Below are 18539 nucleotides of genomic sequence, written 5' to 3'. Positions count from 1 at the left end.
AAAGAGGGGAAACACAAGTTACATTCCTATCAAATATTTTTGTTTGCACTAAATAAATATTTTACTAATTAATTCATTAAAAGTTTAACACCTATCATTTCAATTTTTAATCCACAATACAAAAGAAACTCTGTCAAATAGCTAATCACAATCACAAGAGGTGTGGTATTTTAATTTTGAATGTTTTGCAAATTAGCTTTCACTAAACAAAATTATGTGAGAACAAATATGTATCTTTCAAATTAAAATCTTGTTTGAGCACACTATATTGTATAGGATTAACAATTACTTGGATACACGTACTAAATAGGGGACTTAACAATGCAAACTCTTTGAGGCAGGAACTTTCTTTTACTGTGTGTATGTACATTAAGCCTAGCATAATGGAGCAGATATGATTGTGACCTCTCAAAACTACTGTAATACAAATAAGTTTGGGGTTTTATTTCTTCTTTTTAACTGCCACTACATATTGACCAGAGATTTTCATTGAGCTGTCCACACTGAGGTCTTTTTCCTGAGTGATTACTATTAAATTGAGACCCAACAATGTGATGATCCAAAATATATCTTTAATAGAATGGCCGAATTCTATGAACCCTTGCTCCTAGAAATAATCCTTTTGAGACTATTCCAACCGAAATCCTTGTGAAATGTTCACAAACACCCAGAAAAGGTTTGAGATGTACAAAAATAAGAGGCAGTGTAGTCTAGTGGTTATGGCACTGGACTGAAACTTAGGAAACCAGGATTCCATCACTGCCCTGGATGACTTTGGACAAGTCACTTCACCTCTCTATGCCTCAGTTTTCCCATCTATACATGGAGGAGAATGCTTAGTGCTCTACTCAAGAAAATAGTGGCAATCTATGGCAGAAAAATGCAAAAAGAGCCAAGTTCTATTTCACTGTCAAGCAGAACTTTTATAAATTAAAAAAATATCCATTTTTTATTACCATTTCTTAATGTTTCATAACAAGCACATTAACTTGACATCTTACCTTTGAAAATCTTCCTCAGATATAACCAGGTTATAAAGGAAAAAGGGGTCAGTATCATCAGTTAACTGCACAACTAAGTCCTAAAAATAAACATTTTTAAATATTATTTTAAACATTATAAACTAGTTATATTAATATACTCAGGCAGTACCCAAAAATGTTTTAACTTTCTACAGCAAATAAGACTCCTGTGACCACTAACAAGAGGGGAAAAGAACATTGTTATATTGCATTTTAGAACAATTTCTATTTTAAATACTACAAAAGAGAAAAAACTACCTCCCACAAAGAGATTGTATTCTTAAAACAAAGCCGTGTTAACTTTCAACAGCGAAGATTTCCAAAGCAAAGGTATTTATTGGACTATATCTGACTGTTCAGAGTACAAATGATAAAAATGGACTGCATTAAAAACAGAACAGAAACCAATGAATGGAAACTACAGAAAGGTCAACAAGCATGCTAGCATAAGAGGTATAGCACAGAACTCACAGGCCTGACGGAGAGGGTTACGGTTAAACCAGTGGTTCTCAACCTTCTCTCTTTTGCGGACCACTAAAAAATTTCAAATGGTGGTGGGGACCTCTGAAAATTTTGAATGGAGGTACAGATTCCTTTGGAAATCTATTGTCTGTGCATATAGAAGAATTCTGTTCAGTCAGTTTTCAGTCTAAGTCTTTCATGGACCTCTTAGACATAGGGCTGGTCTACACTACGGGGGGAAATCGATCTTAGATACGCAACTTCAGCTACGTGAATAACGTAGCTGAAGTCGAATATCTAAGATTGGATTACTCACCCGTCCTCACCGCACGGGATCGATGTCCGCGGCTCCCCCTGTCGATTCCGCAACTCCGTTGGGGTTGGTGGAGTTCCGCAATCGATATAAGCGCGCTCGGGGATTGATATATCGCGTCTAGATGAGACGCGATATATCAATCCCCGAGCAATCGATTTTAACCCGCCGATACGGCAGGTAGTCTAGACGTAGCCATAGTCTGCAGACCCCAAGGAGTCTGTGGACCACAGGCTGAGAACCACTGCTTTAAACCATCTTTGCATCCTCAATTTTGGGCTGCTTGCACCCCAGAATAAGTTACATAGCCCTGAGGGCCTGTCTCTAAAATATGGCAGCTTGTCCCACATTCCTATATGCAGCAGTACAACCCAGATTCTCCACAGCATGCTGCAGCTTTACCACCTACACGAGGACCTGCAAGACAGCCCTCAGAAGACAACCTGTGACTGCTGTCTTCCTCAATTCCTGCACTGTGGGAATTCTCCCTCACTTGGGACCAGGGCTTTTAAAGTCCCCTTATGCTGTGTAAAAAGGCCATAACAATGTAAAGGGCTGGAAAAAGGGTGAGAGTCTCACCCAAGATTTTTTTTTTAATCATGTCCAAGATATTTAGAAATAACATTATGAGGCCTTTGTCTTGCAATAGGCAGAATGATGCTGTGATGATGGGCTACATATGTTCAAAGCACAGCTATCTATAAAATTACAACGTATTACATTCACCATATCATGAAGAAGTGCTTATTTTAATTAAATAGGAAAGGAAATTGTGTGACATTCAGACATCAACATCTTTAAAATCAACAGTTTAGAATTCTAAATTAAGAATTAAGAGTCAAACATAATGAAGATGGGTCAGTGCTGGAAAAAAAAAACACCAAACTTCTGCTGCTAGCCATGGGCTCTCTAAACTGTGGTGGTTACCAAACCTCAAATGCATCATAGGTTACAAAAGTGTAAAACTCAGATAAAGGGCTAATAACGCAAAGAAAAAAACCTAACCGAACACGTGCCAACAAAGCTGAATACTAATAAAACACAAGATTTTTTTAAGACCCTAACCTGCTAAATGACAAATGTAGTAAAACTTCATGTTGCTTTCTCTTTACATGTCAGTAAGAAGATATTTAAAATACTTAAGGAAGAGCAAAGAAAACACCACACACCTTTTTATGAACAGGATTAGATGTTGATTGTAGCTCAATCCTTACTCGAACATTTATCCTCCTATGTAAAAAATATGCAACTGTAAAATACTATCATCAAATCAAGAACTCGTTCCTCAAACAATTATTTAAATAAAGATAATGTAGCTTAAAAGGAAAATTTAGATCAAATGTCAAGAAACCATTTCTAACAATGAGGAGTAAGAGACTGCAGAATACCACCCCAAGTGAAATATTGGAAGCACTTTGTTATAGTTGGAGCTGGTAGCAACATCTATAATTAGGGTTACCCAGTACTTCACATTATAACACCCTGGTTTTAGTTGCTTATAACTTTACCTGACTTTAAGGATTTAGGCTGAAATTTCCCATGCCAGACTCTTGCCTAAAGACTGATTTTATTTATTTATTTTATAGTTTTAACAAAAATGTAGCAGCCATTTTCAAGTATGTGATTGGGGGAAAATATATTGTTTTGCTCATATTAAAAAAATTCTTACACCAATCGCACTGAGAAGTTTGTGTGCCCATGCTTTGGAGCAAGGGCTTGAAATTTGCCAGGGATGCACCTTTTGCCATCCCTATGAAAAACTACCCCAAATTGATCAAGTTATAAGCCTCTGAAAAATTTCAATTTGTACATGCTCAACAGAGACTCGTTAGAGTCTCCAAAATTGCTACACATGATGAGCTGGACTTTCTTTGCAATTTCTGTGGGTCCCAGTGGTGACAAGCACAAGAACAGAGAGGAGGAAGACTCAGGTGTTCCCAGTGCTCCTTATACTGGTGCTCAAGCAGCATGGAGAAGGAAGCTGCCTCACTCAGATGCAGAGGCGACTAGAGCTGGACGATGACAGGGTAGTGGAAGTAACAGTCTGGGACAAAGAGCTGGTAGGGTTGCCAGCTTTCTAATCACACAAAACTGAACACCCTTGCCCTGCCCCTACCCCACCATCACTCACTCCATCCCCCTTCCCTCTGTCACTTGCTCTCTCCCACCCTCACACACTTTCACCAGTCTGGGGCAGGGGAGTTGGGGTGCAGGAGGGGCTGAGTGGTCTGGGGTGAAGGCTCTGGGGGTAGGGCCAGGGATGAGTGGTTTGGGGTGCAGGAGGGGGCTCCGGCCAAGGGGTTTGGGATGTGGGAGGAGGCTCAGGATTGGGGTTCAGGAGAGGGTGTGATCTCCATCTGGGGGTGTGGTGTGGGCTCAGGGCAGTGGTGTGGGAGGGTGGTGTGAGGGCTCTGGGAAGGAGCCTGGGTGTGGGAGGGGGCAAGGGGTATGGGCTCCAGCTGGGCAGCACTTCCCCAGGTGGCTCCCGGAATCGGCCAGCATGTCTGGCTCCTAGGCAGAGGCATGGCCAGGCAACTATGCACACTCCCCCAGCCCCAAGGTTCCGCTCCTGGAGCTCCCATTGGCCATGGTTCACAGCCAATAGGAGCTGCGGAGCCAGCACTCAGGGCAAGGGCAGTGCATGGAGCCCCCATGGCTGCTCCTGCGCCTAGGAGCTGGACATGCCTGTGCGCTTTCTGGAAGCAGCCAAGTCAGGACAGACAAGGAGCCTGCCTTAGCCCCACTGAGCAGCCAACTGGACTTTTAACATCCCGGTCAGCAATGCTGACCAGAGCTGCCAGGGTCCCTTTTCAACCAAAAGTTTCAATCAGAAATCAGACACCTGACAACCCTAGGAGCTGGGAATATGTGAGGAGAGGGGAACTTGAGATTAGAGGAGGTCCTTGGAGGAATGTGAGTTTGGGACAAGGAGCCTGGTGGGAGACGGGCGTGAGGACTCCAGGCAGGGAGACTGGGAGCCAAAATAGGGGAAAGACTGGGACTGGCTAGGAGTTGGAGAAGGAGAAAAAGCCAAGGAGCTACAGTAGCGAGGATGGGGCAGGAAGACAAGCCAGGGACATAGGCAGAAGGGTCTATGACCACTAGAATAGACTCTTCTCTAGAACCTGGATGGAACTCAAAATGCCTGAGTCTCAGCATTCTTCTGCTGTTAGCAAATATCTATGAAACCCACTGGCAAAGTGTTTGTCATTCACCCTCTCATTGCTGTTCCACATGGAGTATGACAACCTACTACTTTTGTAAGTTACTACTGTTAGCTCAAGTGAAACAAGACTGTAATGTGAATCTATAGTTTCTAACCCTGCTCATGAACCATATGGGTCAATGTGATTCCACATTGTGAAATTTCTGCTTTCAGGTTGTTGTTTTTAACTTAGGAAATTACACGCAAAAATACACACTCTCTAGACTGGGCCTAAGTTTCTGAAATTGACTATATTTCAGATTGACAGTGTTTCCTTTAGGTTGAAGCTTTAGCCTGACTTTCCCAAACACCATCAGCCAAACATTATTGGCAACTCACTTGCTACATCCTAAGTTCTAGCTAATGGACTTGGTTCCCAATTGGTGCATTAAGAGACATCTGGTTGGGGAGGCCTCAGAATTGAGGATTTTAGGATAGAAATGCTCTGGGGAGAATAAATTCCTTCATCACCTCCCCAGATACCAGTGTGCATAGAAACAGAGAAAAACAGCTAATACTATGTTACCACAACACTTCTGCTAGGAGCTTAAGTAGTTGTTCTGGTTTGAGTGGAAGTGGATAATTCTCCAGTGAACAGGGAGACAAGTTTGCCGAGGATCTGCCTACAACAGTGGTTTTCAACCTGTGATCCATGGACCCCTGGGGGTCTGCAGACCGTGTCTAATATTTCCAAAGAGGTCAGCACCTCCATTTGAAATTTTTTAGGGGTCTGCAAATGAAAAGGATTGAATACCCCAGATCTAGAGTTAATACGAACAGTTTACAGGTGGTCTGCTCTGCGCTTCCGACTGTAAACGCCTTACACGTCCGCAAGCCAAGCACTCAGCACACACTGGGACATCCTGGAAATGCCAATGCAGCAGTGCGCGCTCCTGCAGCGACCGGACAGGGTTGCCCATGCTGCACTAGCCGCCTCTACTGTTTGCATGTCCGACAGACTCCATGGCAATCCCGGAAACTCCCCGCGCATTGAGCCGCTGGGTGGTGCTGAGCTCCTGGCCCTGCTGCAGGCCTTGGATAAACTCGCAGAGACCCGGCATTTCCCCAGGACTGTGCCACGGTGCCCGGGCTGCAGAGAAACGCTGCAGGGCTGCCCCTGCCCCTTACGGCGGATGCTGTTTGGGGAGCCACCCTGGGTACCCTCAGCTGCTCTGGGCCCACCCCTTGACAGGTCCCTAGGGACCCAGGGGAACTCGAGCAGCGGCAAGGCCAGAGGCGGCCCATGTTATAGAGACGGGATGGACCGGACGCTCAGCCCCGCTGGCCTCTCACCCCAGCTCAGGGCGGCTCGCTGCAGGGGGAGGTGGCGGCCTCAGGGCCCTGCCCCGGGGTCCCGCGGGGCCGAGCCCCAGCCCAGTGCAGAAGGCCTCGCTGTGGCCGCGCCTCCCCGGGCCGGCTCTCACCTGTCCTCGCAGCCCTGGCACTTCACCTGCACCGGCACCAACCGGCCGAACAGACTCTCCGCCGCCATCTTGCGCTTTGAGTTTGGCGCTCGGCTCCCGCGGGGGGCGGGGCACCAAGATGGCGGCCGAGCCGGCTGGGGCCGGGGGGCTCCGGGCTCCTGTGCCCGGACGGTGCGGTTACTTCGTGGAGCGGAAGAAGCGGTTCTGCAGGATGATCCCGGCTCAGGGGAGACGCTTCTGCGGGGAGCACGGACACCAGGAGGTACCGGGGCCCCGGTCACGGAGGGGTGGCTGGTTGGGCCCTTCACCTTTGGGGCTTTAGGAAAGGTGAGGAGTCCCTCTCCTGCGGGCTCTTTTATAGTCCCCCGTGGACTCGCTTGGGGGAGGGGCTGGCACGGATCCCCAGAGCGAGCCCCAAAGAAGGGCTTCCCCGCGGGGTGGTGGGGCCCGTGCCCAGCCCGATCTCTGGGGCTGACCGCCCTGTGCCCTGCTAGGCCTGGCGCCGGCCGGCAAAGCCAGCGCAACCCCCCGCTGCTCCGCCGGGCCCCGGGCAGATGGAGTCAGAGCCTGCGTGCAGTGATCGCTGGTGGGTGTCAGCCTCTCACCCAGCTCCCCAGTAGCTTCCCAGCCGGGGGAGGAGAGGGCTGTTGTCCCCCATCTCCTCTGCCTACTTTTCTGTGCTTTGAATTTCTTGCTATATCTGCTGTGCTGTTAGTTACTCTTCGCTTCAGGATCCTCAGGTGACGTCCCCTTCTTGGAAACCTTACTAAGAAATCACTGCTGGCCTCTGCAGAGCCTGACAGCGAGCTAGAACCCCAGAAGGTGTAGGGAGAATAATGACTGCCTGTCACAAGGGACCAGGAAGACCTGTGCTTCTCTGGGCTTGGTGATGTACTGCACAATATTCCTCCATCCATCACCCAGGGAAATTGCATGGTTTATCCAACTGAAAACGTATTTCTCCATTTGATCAGATTCCAATAAATCGAGGCTGGATTTTTATTTTTGTGACCCAGAGACACATTTCTAGACAGAAATTTTCTAAAATTAGGACATTGACCGCACCATAATTTTGTGCTAACAAAATAAACATTTTCTTTCCCATTAGGAAGAAAATGACAGGAAAAGAATTCCATGCCCTCTTGACCCAAAACAGTAAGTGTGTGTTTAAATACATTCACATATTCATTGTTAAAATTGTGACTGTCATTGCTTATTTCTCTTTCTCTGATTTTAGCACAGTATATGAAGATCAATTACAAAAGCATTTAAAAAAGTGTAATTCAAGAGAGAAGCCAAAGCCTGTAAGTGTGATGTAAATTAAATGCCATATAACTGTATATTAGAGCAGTATAAACTAAGCAATGGCACAAATTGGAGTGGAGGAGGGTCGAACACCCATGGTTTTTGCATTTGCTCAAAGTTCCATAGGCTGCGGAGCCAGGGGGAAATGCCCTGACAACTTTTAAGCAGTCTTCCCATACTAGATCAGTATGGCTGCCACTGGAGCAGCCTGGATGTCGCTCTGGCAGTATGGTTGCAACATCGTTGACACTCTGTACAGATAGAGGGACAACAGGGCCAAATGGTGTTAAGACCTGGTGCATGAGGAGTCTGTTCCTGTATGGCAGTGCTCAGGGGAATCCTCCAAAAGCTCAGCTCTTGGCATCACTAGCTTATGCACTGTGTGGGTAAGAGAGAGGGGAGACTCCAAAGCTCGAGGAGACATGGGACCAGTGGTATAGAGAATTTATCACTGACTCGAGTCAGAGAGTAATAGTCCTTATAGAGAGCCTAATATTGGGGAGAAACTGAAGCTCTCTAAGTGCTGGATTAAATGAATTGATGCCTGATGCTGTATGCGTGCTTCCAGTGCTGTATGTAAATTTGGGATCTTACTTTAGGATAGTATCAGAGGGGTAGCCGTGTTAGTTTATAAGGTGCCACAAGACTCTTTGCTGCTTTTACAGATCCAGACTAACAGATGTTTTGGAGCATGAGCTTTTATGGGTGAATACATCCAACGAAGTGAGTATTCACCCACGGAAGCTCAGCTCCAAAACGTCTGATAGTCTATAAGGTGCCACAAGACTTTTTGCTGCTTTTACTTTAGGATAATTTTTTCCGCCAGGAATGGAAGTGCTGTCCAGGCACTCACATTGAACTAGCTTTCCCCCAAAATGTTCCTGGGGAGCATTGCCCCACCAGACCCTTAAAATTAATGATTTATGACTTCTGCTGTGAATGGATCTTGTATATTCTGTTGAGTATTGAGGTTGATGTGTCCCCTTTCAGTTTATGTTAGCTGAACTTGATGCACATACAACAACCAAAAATATTAAGTCAGCTCTACTCTTATATTTATTATCCCTGAATAATAATGTTAACTGAGGCATTCCCCCCCATACCCTGTCATGAAATTAAATATCTTCCTTTCTGGTATGTGCTAAGAAGGCAGCTTGGGGTTTTTTTTCACAAAAGAGTCTACCATATGTTAAAAGCCTTGCTTGATTTCCTTGTATAGCTACATGATGTAAGTGGCTTTTGCCCATATTTGAGAACTGGATTCATATATATATTCAGTGATCCAAATGCCAGTGTACTGCAGTGTCCTTCTTTCTGATGAATACTGTACTGCCAATGCATCTGTTTGACTATATAAAGCTTAAAATATGCCTATATATATGAAATGTCAATAATCAGGAAGCTTAATAACTGCTTGAAAGAGAAATTCCTCTGTATTATAAGAATCGACAATTAAATAAGGTGCAAAGTGCTAGTACAAGACAGGACTCAGCCTTGCAAAAGCATTAATACTGTAATGCTTGCTATGGTGCTTAGTCCCATTGAAATCTATCAGACTAATCACCCTAGTAAGCACTATACCTATTGGAGAGTTTTTGCAGAATTGGGTGCTAAGACAGTGAGAAAGAGAATCTTTTCTCAGAACTACTTTCTTCATTTGTAATTATTTGACTTTTGCTAGGTGAACTACTATCAATTCACTGTGAAGCATTCTTTTGCTTTACATGCTGTTCTGTCTTTATTAGAATCTCCTTGGTTTTCATGCTGTTTTTATTTTTATTTTTTATTAAGGCCTACTTTGTTAAAGATATTAATGCAGGATTAAAAGATGCAACAGAGATACTTGACGAACAGGTGAGTCCACTTCTCTGTTATTTTAAGGGACAAATAGATAAAATACAAGGAGAACCTTTATGATTTTTGTATTTTTTTTTTCCCAGCAGTTACCAATTTCTTCCCTGTCTAAAGAAGAGTTAGAGGACTTGATTAAAAAGCTGAAAAAAGCAAGTAATGGTGAGTCTGCTTAATTTTGAAATATTTTAAATTGCTTTCTCCAGAATTGATCAAATACTTCATGGCTATTTTAGTGTTAAATATCTTCCAGGATTAAAAAAAGAAAAGAGATTAATAGGAGTACTTATTTTTGTCACTTGTCTTGATCTGAAATTGAAATTTTGTAATAGTTAAAGAACTGCCTACATGACGCTGTTAGTTAGTATTTTTTCCTCATCTCAGTCTTCTGTTCTTTTGAATAAAAGTTAATTTTGTTTGATGAAATTAATGACTTTTGTTTTACATTCTTCTTTGTGCACCATGATTAGGTGATGACATTACAGCTCTGGGAAAAGCATTTATTAGAAAACTCTTGCTTCTGACCCATTAGAGAGCAATTACCTGGGGCTGAAGTTGAAGCCTGAGCAACTTAGGTTTTCAGGGCCACCTGAGGTGTGGGGTCTTGGGCAATAGCCTTTCTTGCTACCCCCTAACGTGGGCTCTGGCTTTTATATGCAGAAAAAGGTTGTTGCGGCACAGCTGGGCCATTGAGTTTTTATAACATGTTGGGGGCACCTCAGAACGAAAAAGGTTGAGAACCCCGTTGTAGATTATTTTGTTGATGGCAGAAGATAGGGAAATCTTCATGTATTGAATTAAAAACAAAAATACATGTTTGGAGTTTGAAGAACATTACCTATAAGATTATCACAATTTTTAGGTGTCAATTTGTGGGCTTAAACTATTTGATAGTGTCACTTTTACTTGTTTCCAATGTCAGTGTGCTAATTCTGTAAAGAGTCTTCAGAGTCAAATAGTTTGCATACTAAGTACTGTATGCAGTCACTTCAATATGCAAGTGGGAGCCAGACTGATGTTAGGTGGCCTTTTTAATGGAATCTATGAAGAGTACTTCTGCATTTGATGCAGGTATAAAGCCAATACTTAAGGATCAAATGCTGTCCCATCAGGCCTTACAAGAAGCCTTAAATGACCCAAAGAATGGAGAGTCTGCTTTCAAGCACTTGAAACAACAGGTATGGCCATTTCCTTACTAATAGCTGTCGTGGTCTTTACTGTAGTTTTCTCCTTATGGATTCCAGGTAATCCATACTACAGTTATTTCACGTAAAAGAAACTTCAAGTATCAGAGGGGTAGCCGTGTTACTCTGGATCTGTAAAAAGCAACAGTGTGTCCTGTGGGGCACCTTATAGACTAACAGAAGTATTGGAGCATAAGCTTTCGTGGGTGAATACTCACTTTGTCAGACTCATGAGAAAAGAAACGAAACTTGTAACAGTTCCAGATTGTACCCATGCTACCAGTTTAAGTATTAGTCTATTGATAATACACTCCTGTTTATTCAAATGGACTGAGGAGGAGTGGGGGGAGGGGGGCACATTAGAAAGTTTCAGATAAACCAGCATTCAGATAAACAGAAGTGCTATTAACTAACTTAGGGTTACATGGAGGACACAGTGTGGATTCAGTTCCCTTTATCCAAAAATCCCAGTTACGTGGACTATATCAACCCCCTACATTGTCCATAACTGCTTTGAAATTAAAGTGTTAGTAACAGAAGTTTATTTTGATCCTGAAATACCTAACAAGCTTGTCTTCTCCTCATTCATGAGCCTAGATTATCCCCTCTCATGGAAAATGAGAGAGGTTATAAAAAACTGAGATTTGCCTTATGATATTTTCAAGAAATTGTGCTCTTGAGAGAGAGGAATTTTTATGGGATACAGAGTGAGTGGGCGGTTATAAACTTCCAACACAGCAAATCCTTTGAATTCTTGGGAAAGCGAAGCCAGAATGATAAGGACAAAAGGGTCCATGAGAATATTATTAATTTCTATCTCTTTTATATAGTGCTTCCACCACCTGATCTCAATGTGCCTCACAGTCTTTTTAATGAATTTTTCCCCATAACACTCCTGTAAGGTAGGGAAGTACTATTATCTCCCCTTTGCAGTTGGAGAACTGAGGTGCAGAGAAGCCAAGTGACTTGCCTACTGGCAGAGCAGAGACTTGAACCTAGATCTCCCAAGTGCTAGGCTAATGCCCTAAGCACTGCCATGTTGGTGCCTTTCAGCACAACTCTATGTGTAAAATGTGTAGCAGTAGCTACAGAGAGGGCTCTGCCGGAAATGATGCCTCATAAAAGTCCACTGGAACATCCATGTGACTTTTCCAAGGATTAGCTGAGAACAATACACCAATGTATGCCTGGTTCCTAACTCTACCCACAAAACACAGTGGATAAGATTCTGTGAGTGTTAAAAAAAGGAAAAGATGATGCCATGGATTGTCTGCGCTCTTGATTCACAACATCTCTGCCCCTGCATTCATGAAAGATGTGTTGACATTCTGAAGCATGGTTATTTAATCAGTACAAGCTATGGGAGAGACTGCTGATTGTGAGTTAAGTTAGCATTTTTCCCGCAGAAGTCATCAGACAGAATGTATATTTGGCTTGGTTCATAAATAATCTTTTGAAGTTTGTAGGCTTCCATTTTAGGTAATATGGAAAAGTTACATTTGCTTGGGCCAGGAAGATGTTTTATTGAGTTTGGAGCTGGACGAGGAAAGCTGTCTCACTGGGTTGATATTGCTTTACAAGACGCTGAAAATGTTCACTTTCTGCTTGTTGAAAGGGCAACTACACGATTCAAGGTAAGACAGTCTATGGTGGAGTTGGCCAAATCTCATTTTTGGAATTGTTGTTCTTGGTAAATGTGCCTTTTTCTCAGAAAGTCTGGTTACCTTTTAAAAGAAAGATGAAAATATATATATTTGTCAGATAAGGGCTTTGAAAAGTTAAGGGCTTTGAAAAATGTAATTGATCCTTATTGTAGTTTTAAGGCATGCCAGTAACACAATTGGGGTACAAGATGCCTGCTGGCTGATACTGAAAATGTTAGTGTTCATTTGAAAGAGGCTTGTTTTGTTTTTAAAAAATTAATAACCTTAGCACATTCTCGTAATTATTTATTAGTTAGGTGCCCAACACTTTTTAATAATGTGATATCCTATTCACACAGGTAGATGGTAAACACAGAAAAAGAGCCTACATATTTGAAAGGCTTCAAGTTGATATCCAGCACTTATGTTTAAGTAAGTTGTTACTTGGCTTGTATAACTATCAGCAATACTAAGATAGTTGCTTAAAAACTTGATTGTGTAGTACCAGAGTGCAGGAAAATTTTACACTTAGTATAGGTTAATTAATATAATGTTTAGAAGACTGTTCTCAGTGTTCTGGTCATTTTTATGTTGTACTTTTGTTTTTCAGTTACTAGATGGATATTATATAATTTCTAACAACGTGTACAAATTATCTTGAATTTATAAGACTTTATTTTGGGTCAGAATCACCAAACAGTTTCAAGGTTAGATGCTTTCACTTGTGTATTTTAGCTGTGCTGTATTTTGATACAAGTATCATTACTGAATGAGGCAAGTCTCAGATGTCCTTATTAACGATGAACACGGGGGATTCTGGAATACCACATTCAAAAGAAGTTGCGTTAAATTTAATGAGTGGTTTATGGTGATGAACAGAACTTGCATTAGTTAAATAGATAAAAGTGATTACCACATTACTTAACCAATGTAATCCCATGCATTGCCAGCATGATTCAGATCCTGTATTAAATGCAAAATATATATTTATCTCCATGCCTTTCCTTATGTTGTTATAACTTAACTGGATCCATTCTCTGGGCTACAGGTGACTCTGTTCCCATCTGGTGTACCACAGTAGAAGTATATATTATACTTGTTTTGGTGCCACAAAGTCACTTAATTCCTTATACCTATATCTTTCATGACTAGATCATGTATGTTTGGGCCATACAGATGGTTGAAACTTAAATTATGAATGGCATATGTAGAAGGACAAAATAATACAGAGAATAACATTTTATAAATAATGAGCAAGATTGTTTGCTAATGTGGTGTGCAAACTGAAGGAACATGGTACATTGTAGCATGTTAAAAAGGTAATTTATATTAATCTTGTATTTGTCTTCTCTTATTAAACTGTACATTCACTTGGTTTACTGTAAATTAACATTAGAAAGTTACATGAGAATATTAATCCACCATGGGTAGGACAGATGAATTTATTAAAGCACAGGACTAAGAATACAAAAACCTGAAATTTATTACCAACTCCTGCCACAGGCTGTCACTGTGATTTTAGGCAAGTCGCTTGGTGTCCAGTCCTGCTCCCAAAGTTTTTAATAGGAACAGTTATGGTTTTAATTTCTGCCCATTTTTGAGGCATATGGTGAGTCTAAATCAACTGATTTTGGTAAACTGCTTTGCGATCTATAGCTAGAAGGCTCTATAGATATAGAGTATTACTACTATTCAATATATGGATCAAGTGGCCTGCAGTGTTTGAACGGTTTCTTCTGAAGTATTGGGTTTTTTTAAGTATTTGACAGATTTTGAATTGCTGTCTATCAGAAAATTATCTTGCATCTAAATAAAGTCTTGATTGATTGGAATGATTCATTTATTTGTTGAGGAGACATACCACAAATAGCCTGAACTCCCCACCGTAAGCAAGAACTATTTTCAGAGTTTTGTACTTTTCTGCTTTTGTATTGGTGTACAAAAAGAAGTATTGACTTTTGCTGCACTACGACCATAACATGATATTTGTAGACTAGAAGGGAACATGTCAGAAAGTAAAATTGTTTTATTTCCAAGCTGCTAACAATGAATGTTTTTAAAAAGTTCCTTTTTAAGTTAAACTTATTCCCTTTGTACAATTTTGAAGTTGTTTAAAAATAAGGAAGAAAAATATGCCATTTAAACATACTGAATAGCGTATTCTTTTCAGTTCATGAAAATTATATTGTATTATGTTTCCAGCTTATCTTTTAGAGTGACATAACACTAGCTACCCTTTGGAGATGCAGACAATTGAAGTTTTTTTTTTTAATAGTTGAGGGAGGAATTTTACCTGAGTTTTCTGACCTATTGTTTCAGTTGTGTGTGCTGGAATGATATTACCCAGCAAGGTGATGTCCAGCTCCAGTAATCTAGGTTCTGTTCTTTCAGATAAAGTACCTATTCTTGAGAAAGAAAAGCTTCCTGTGGTAGGAATTGGAAAGCATTTATGTGGTGCTGCAACAGGTATGAACTATATAAATGTATTGATGTAAATGCAGATACAAAGTGGAATGCTGATTTAATCCTCTTGAATAATACGATGCTTCTAACAGTTCTTTTGTACTATTTTTTTCTGTCAAATTCTTTAACTGCTGCCTACTGTACCAGTTGTGTTCTAAATATCCATTGATTTCATTGATGGCAAGCAGCAAAGGGGTTAAGCCAGATGGAAATAAACATTAATGCTTGTATACAGCAAAATGAAGAATGAATGTTTTATGTAATTGTGTTCTTAAACTGACAAAAGCATGTTTTTCATAGTACTTTTCTTCCCACTGTCTTAGGCTTGGACAACAATGTTGGAAAAAATTAACTTGTTTAAAAATGTCCTGGACAACTTGAATACTGTAATATAGTAAGATCATTTTCAACTTGTCCAAGACATTTTCAACCAATTAATTTTTTTTCAGCTTTACATCCCAGGTATGTGGGGAAAGGTGTTTCAGGTATGACATACTGTGTGTATGTATTATATACATTCTGTTGGGACACTGTTAACCATGATGTCTTTGTAATGCTATTTACAATTCTTAAGTAAATGGATTGTGTGCTTTAATTCTCCATCAAACTTCTCCATAAACGTCCTCTTGTAATAAAAAGGCCAAGGAGCTGAAGTTTTCCCAGTGACCTGTGGAACAAGTATTCTCAAGAGTATTGATCACTAGCAAGTCAGATGGATGTGACAGGATCCCCGAGGTACAACCTGGAACCACGGGGCCACTGTCTCGCCTTAACTTTCTAGCCTGGGTTGTCTCTCACAAAGCTATGTCAGTGACAAGCAGTAACACCCCTCCAGGCACTGTGATCTCTCAACCATCAGCATCTGGAGTCCCACACCCAGCTATATTATGCTCCCTGATCCATTCATGAATCATACAGAAAGAGAGGCACCAGTCAATGGCCCCAGCTTTGCACCCCAGAAATATCCGATCTTACATTGCTCAAGATTCCCTTGGACAATGAAAGCTAATTAATACGTTCGCCACTCCAACAAAAGGGTAGCGGATGTGCAACGGCTCTTGTTAAGATGAGCTGAGATTCCCCAAAAACACAGTCTTAGATAAAGTATAAAACAGATTTATTAACTACAGAAAGATACATTTCAAGTGACTAAATAGCAGGCATAGAGAGCAAAGGTTGGTTACCTAAGAAATACAAATAGAAACACAGTCTAAATTCTTACTTTAACAAACTAAGTGAGATTTGAATCAAGTAGTTTCTCACCCTAATAGATGTTTCAGGCAACTTACAGTTCCTCAATGCACAGACTGGATTCCCTTCCAGCCTGGGATCAATCTCCGTAGTTCAAAGTTTTCGTCTTCCAGATGTTGAGATTTGGAGTTGAGGGGGGAAAGAGGCCAAGTGATGATGTCACTGTCTCTCTTTTTGTACCTTCCTCCAGCTGCTAGAAAGATCCTTGCTGATGGTCAGGCAGTCTGCATTGCATATATGCCTTTTCTGAGAAGCCTCTGGGATATTGGATTGTTCTTGATGAGCTGTTAACGCCTGTCTGGCCAATGATTGTTGCTTCTTTGTCCATACTGAAAAGCCAGCTGTGGGCATCTCCCAACGTCACAACATATTTCAGTAGCACATATAGCAATACTTCATGTAAAATGATAGTACATACAATCCAAACAAGAAGTCAGTGTTCAACAGATCAAGACTTTTAAGATGATGCTTCACAAGGCATGATTGTACAAAATTTGTCATAATTGTGTCACAGTGGTGAATATGAGGGCTCCAGGGTGCTATTTGAGGTACAGTGTGTCAAAGTGGTCTTATTGTGATTTTGTAAATACATTAATATTTGGTAAACTGAACTTGAATAATTTCATTTCATCTTAAAGTAGCTGACAGTATTTAAGTAAACTTTGTCAGCTTATTGCTTTTGGGATTACTTTGTAAAGTGCTTTTATCCTCTTATTTTTGAGGAAAGTTCCTTTCCTCTCTTTGAGTATAAATGCAGCACACTGTTCGAGAGTTTTTTAAAACATAGTTGTTTGTTTGTTCACAGATCTTGCTCTGAGATGTTTGGTTGAAAGTTACTCTACCCAATATGATGAAAGAAATGAAGAACCTTCACCTAAACGTTTCAAGAATGATAAAACAGACATAGCTTTTAACAATTCTGCTGATGAAAGGAGTGGAAAGAATGTTTCAGAAAACTGGAAGCCTGTGGCTGGAATTGTTATTGCACTGTGTTGCCACCACAGATGTCAGTGGAAGCATTATGTAGGCCGAGAGTTCTTTAGAACAGTGGGACTTGGGCCAGTGGAATTTAATTATTTTCAGAGAATGACTAGCTGGGCCACTTGTGGCATGCGAGAAACCATCACTGAAGCCTCTACCGTTGATGCAAAGAGCAAAGACCAAAGCAATGATACAGAAGAACATGACCAAGTACACAACAGAATTGAGTGCAGTTCTGATAGTCTGCAAGGGTAGGTGATTTTTTTTTTTGTAGCATGTAGACGTCTCCAGGAAGGTAGAAATAATGGATTAGACAGTCATTTATAGCTGAATGATTAAGCATTTTTGAATGTCAGAATGGCTCATTTTACAGAAACATATCCATCTGAAGTACTTAAATTAAAAAAATGCAAATTTAAGTGACATAATAGTCTTCAAAATCATATTCCAAAACAGTCACACTTTATCTGCATTGAAGTGCATCAGTTAGTTTTTACAGTTTTTCTGATCTTGAACCATTTGTGTTGACTAATTCATGTTTTTTTCTTTTTGGAGCTAGGCAACTTACTGTTGAAGAACGAAAACAGATAGGTCGTCTTTGTAAATTCTTGATTGACCAGGGACGAATCAAATATTTACAACAGAGAGGGTACAATGCTGCATTACAATACTATACAGATTCTTCTGTTTCCTTGGAGAATGTACTCTTGACAGCTGTACCAAGTCAATCTTCAGTACCTCAGCCAACGGCATAATGGGAGACACATTTGGAATGGGCAGGACACAGAACTCGACAAAACTTCTCTGGCTTTTTTTAAAACCTTATTCACAGATTTAGTACTTTTAGAAAACATTTTGTAGTCTTTTGGTACCTACAAAAGCATTGAACTTAAATTTCTTTTGAAATCACAAAAAGATGCCAGCTGACTCCTAGCAGTGTGAAAGTCATAAGGCATTTTTTCTCAGCACATTGCAATATTGCTGTTTTCTCTGTTCAGAAGAAGTAGAATTTATATTTTCCTCCAAGCACAAAAGTTCAGTTTGGCAGGTTGTTTAATTTTTTTATTCATTATCATTAATGGTGTCAGAAGCAACAGGTATACAGTTGTCCAGGTTTTCTGAAAATCAATAGGTTAAAATGTAAGAAATGGATATGCTTAATAACCTGTCTCCATTTTGAAATTCATGAGGGTTTTTATCTTGTTTTCTATGCCTAGAATTTTATTTTATGAGTTCTGACTATTTGTGGAATTGGCTAAAGAAAAACATTTAGTTGGAAATCAAATGCCACCCCATTGTTTTAGTAATTACATTCCCATGTATAAAGCTTTGCTATGGCTTGGAATAAAAGCTGAAATTGACATGATCTCTGAGTTAACCTCATTATTTTAGTTATTTATTTTAAGCTTTCATAATATGTGGGTGAACTTAATGA

The 18539-nt window shown here is 40.9% G+C and overlaps 2 protein-coding genes across 5 annotated transcripts in view; one reads left to right on the top strand and one right to left on the bottom strand.

Annotated features, from left to right (window-relative positions):
- SASS6 (SAS-6 centriolar assembly protein) overlaps window positions 1-6533 on the bottom strand; it is a 29469-nt gene extending 22936 nt beyond the window's left edge. For 2 of the 3 annotated variants that reach the window (XM_050963619.1, XM_050963618.1), the window contains exons 1-3: window positions 6427-6533; window positions 2967-3027; window positions 1002-1081 (exon numbers count right to left, since the gene is read on the bottom strand). In XM_050963619.1, the coding sequence (XP_050819576.1) occupies window positions 1002-1081; window positions 2967-3027; window positions 6427-6494 (209 nt within the window). In that variant the 5' untranslated portion in view covers window positions 6495-6533. The remainder of the gene's footprint in view (window positions 1-1001; window positions 1082-2966; window positions 3028-6426) is intronic. The other variant, XM_050963617.1, reaches the window with a different exon arrangement.
- TRMT13 (tRNA methyltransferase 13 homolog) lies at window positions 6516-18470 on the top strand. 2 transcript variants are annotated; one of them, XM_050963622.1, is made up of 11 exons: window positions 6516-6688; window positions 7535-7581; window positions 7664-7730; window positions 9523-9585; window positions 9675-9744; window positions 10654-10760; window positions 12233-12400; window positions 12769-12841; window positions 14801-14875; window positions 16929-17355; window positions 17664-18470. In XM_050963622.1, exons 1-11 carry the CDS (start codon window positions 6545-6547, stop codon window positions 17857-17859), a joined length of 1437 nt encoding a protein of 478 aa, XP_050819579.1. In that variant the 5' UTR covers window positions 6516-6544; the 3' UTR covers window positions 17860-18470. The 2 variants fall into 2 exon arrangements, with proteins under 2 accessions (XP_050819579.1, XP_050819577.1); XM_050963620.1 differs by having other exon boundaries at window positions 9672-9744.
- The last annotated feature ends 69 nt before the right edge of the window (window positions 18471-18539 follow it).

Source organism: Gopherus flavomarginatus, chromosome 7 (assembly GCF_025201925.1).
Source record: "Gopherus flavomarginatus isolate rGopFla2 chromosome 7, rGopFla2.mat.asm, whole genome shotgun sequence".
NCBI lineage: Eukaryota > Metazoa > Chordata > Testudines > Testudinidae > Gopherus > Gopherus flavomarginatus.
The sequence above is the reverse complement of the archived record's forward strand: the minus strand, read 5'-3'. Positions and strand labels throughout refer to the sequence as shown.

Coding starts and splice junctions, on each gene's coding strand:
- TRMT13 (XM_050963620.1), top strand. CDS start 6,545: ATGGCGGCCGAGCCGGCTGGGGCCGGGGGGCTCCGGGCTCCTGTGCCC. Junction 7,582..7,663: donor TGCCCTCTTGACCCAAAACA/GTAAGTGTGTGT, acceptor CTCTGATTTTAG/CACAGTATATGAAGATCAAT. Junction 10,761..12,232: donor TCAAGCACTTGAAACAACAG/GTATGGCCATTT, acceptor TGAAGTTTGTAG/GCTTCCATTTTAGGTAATAT.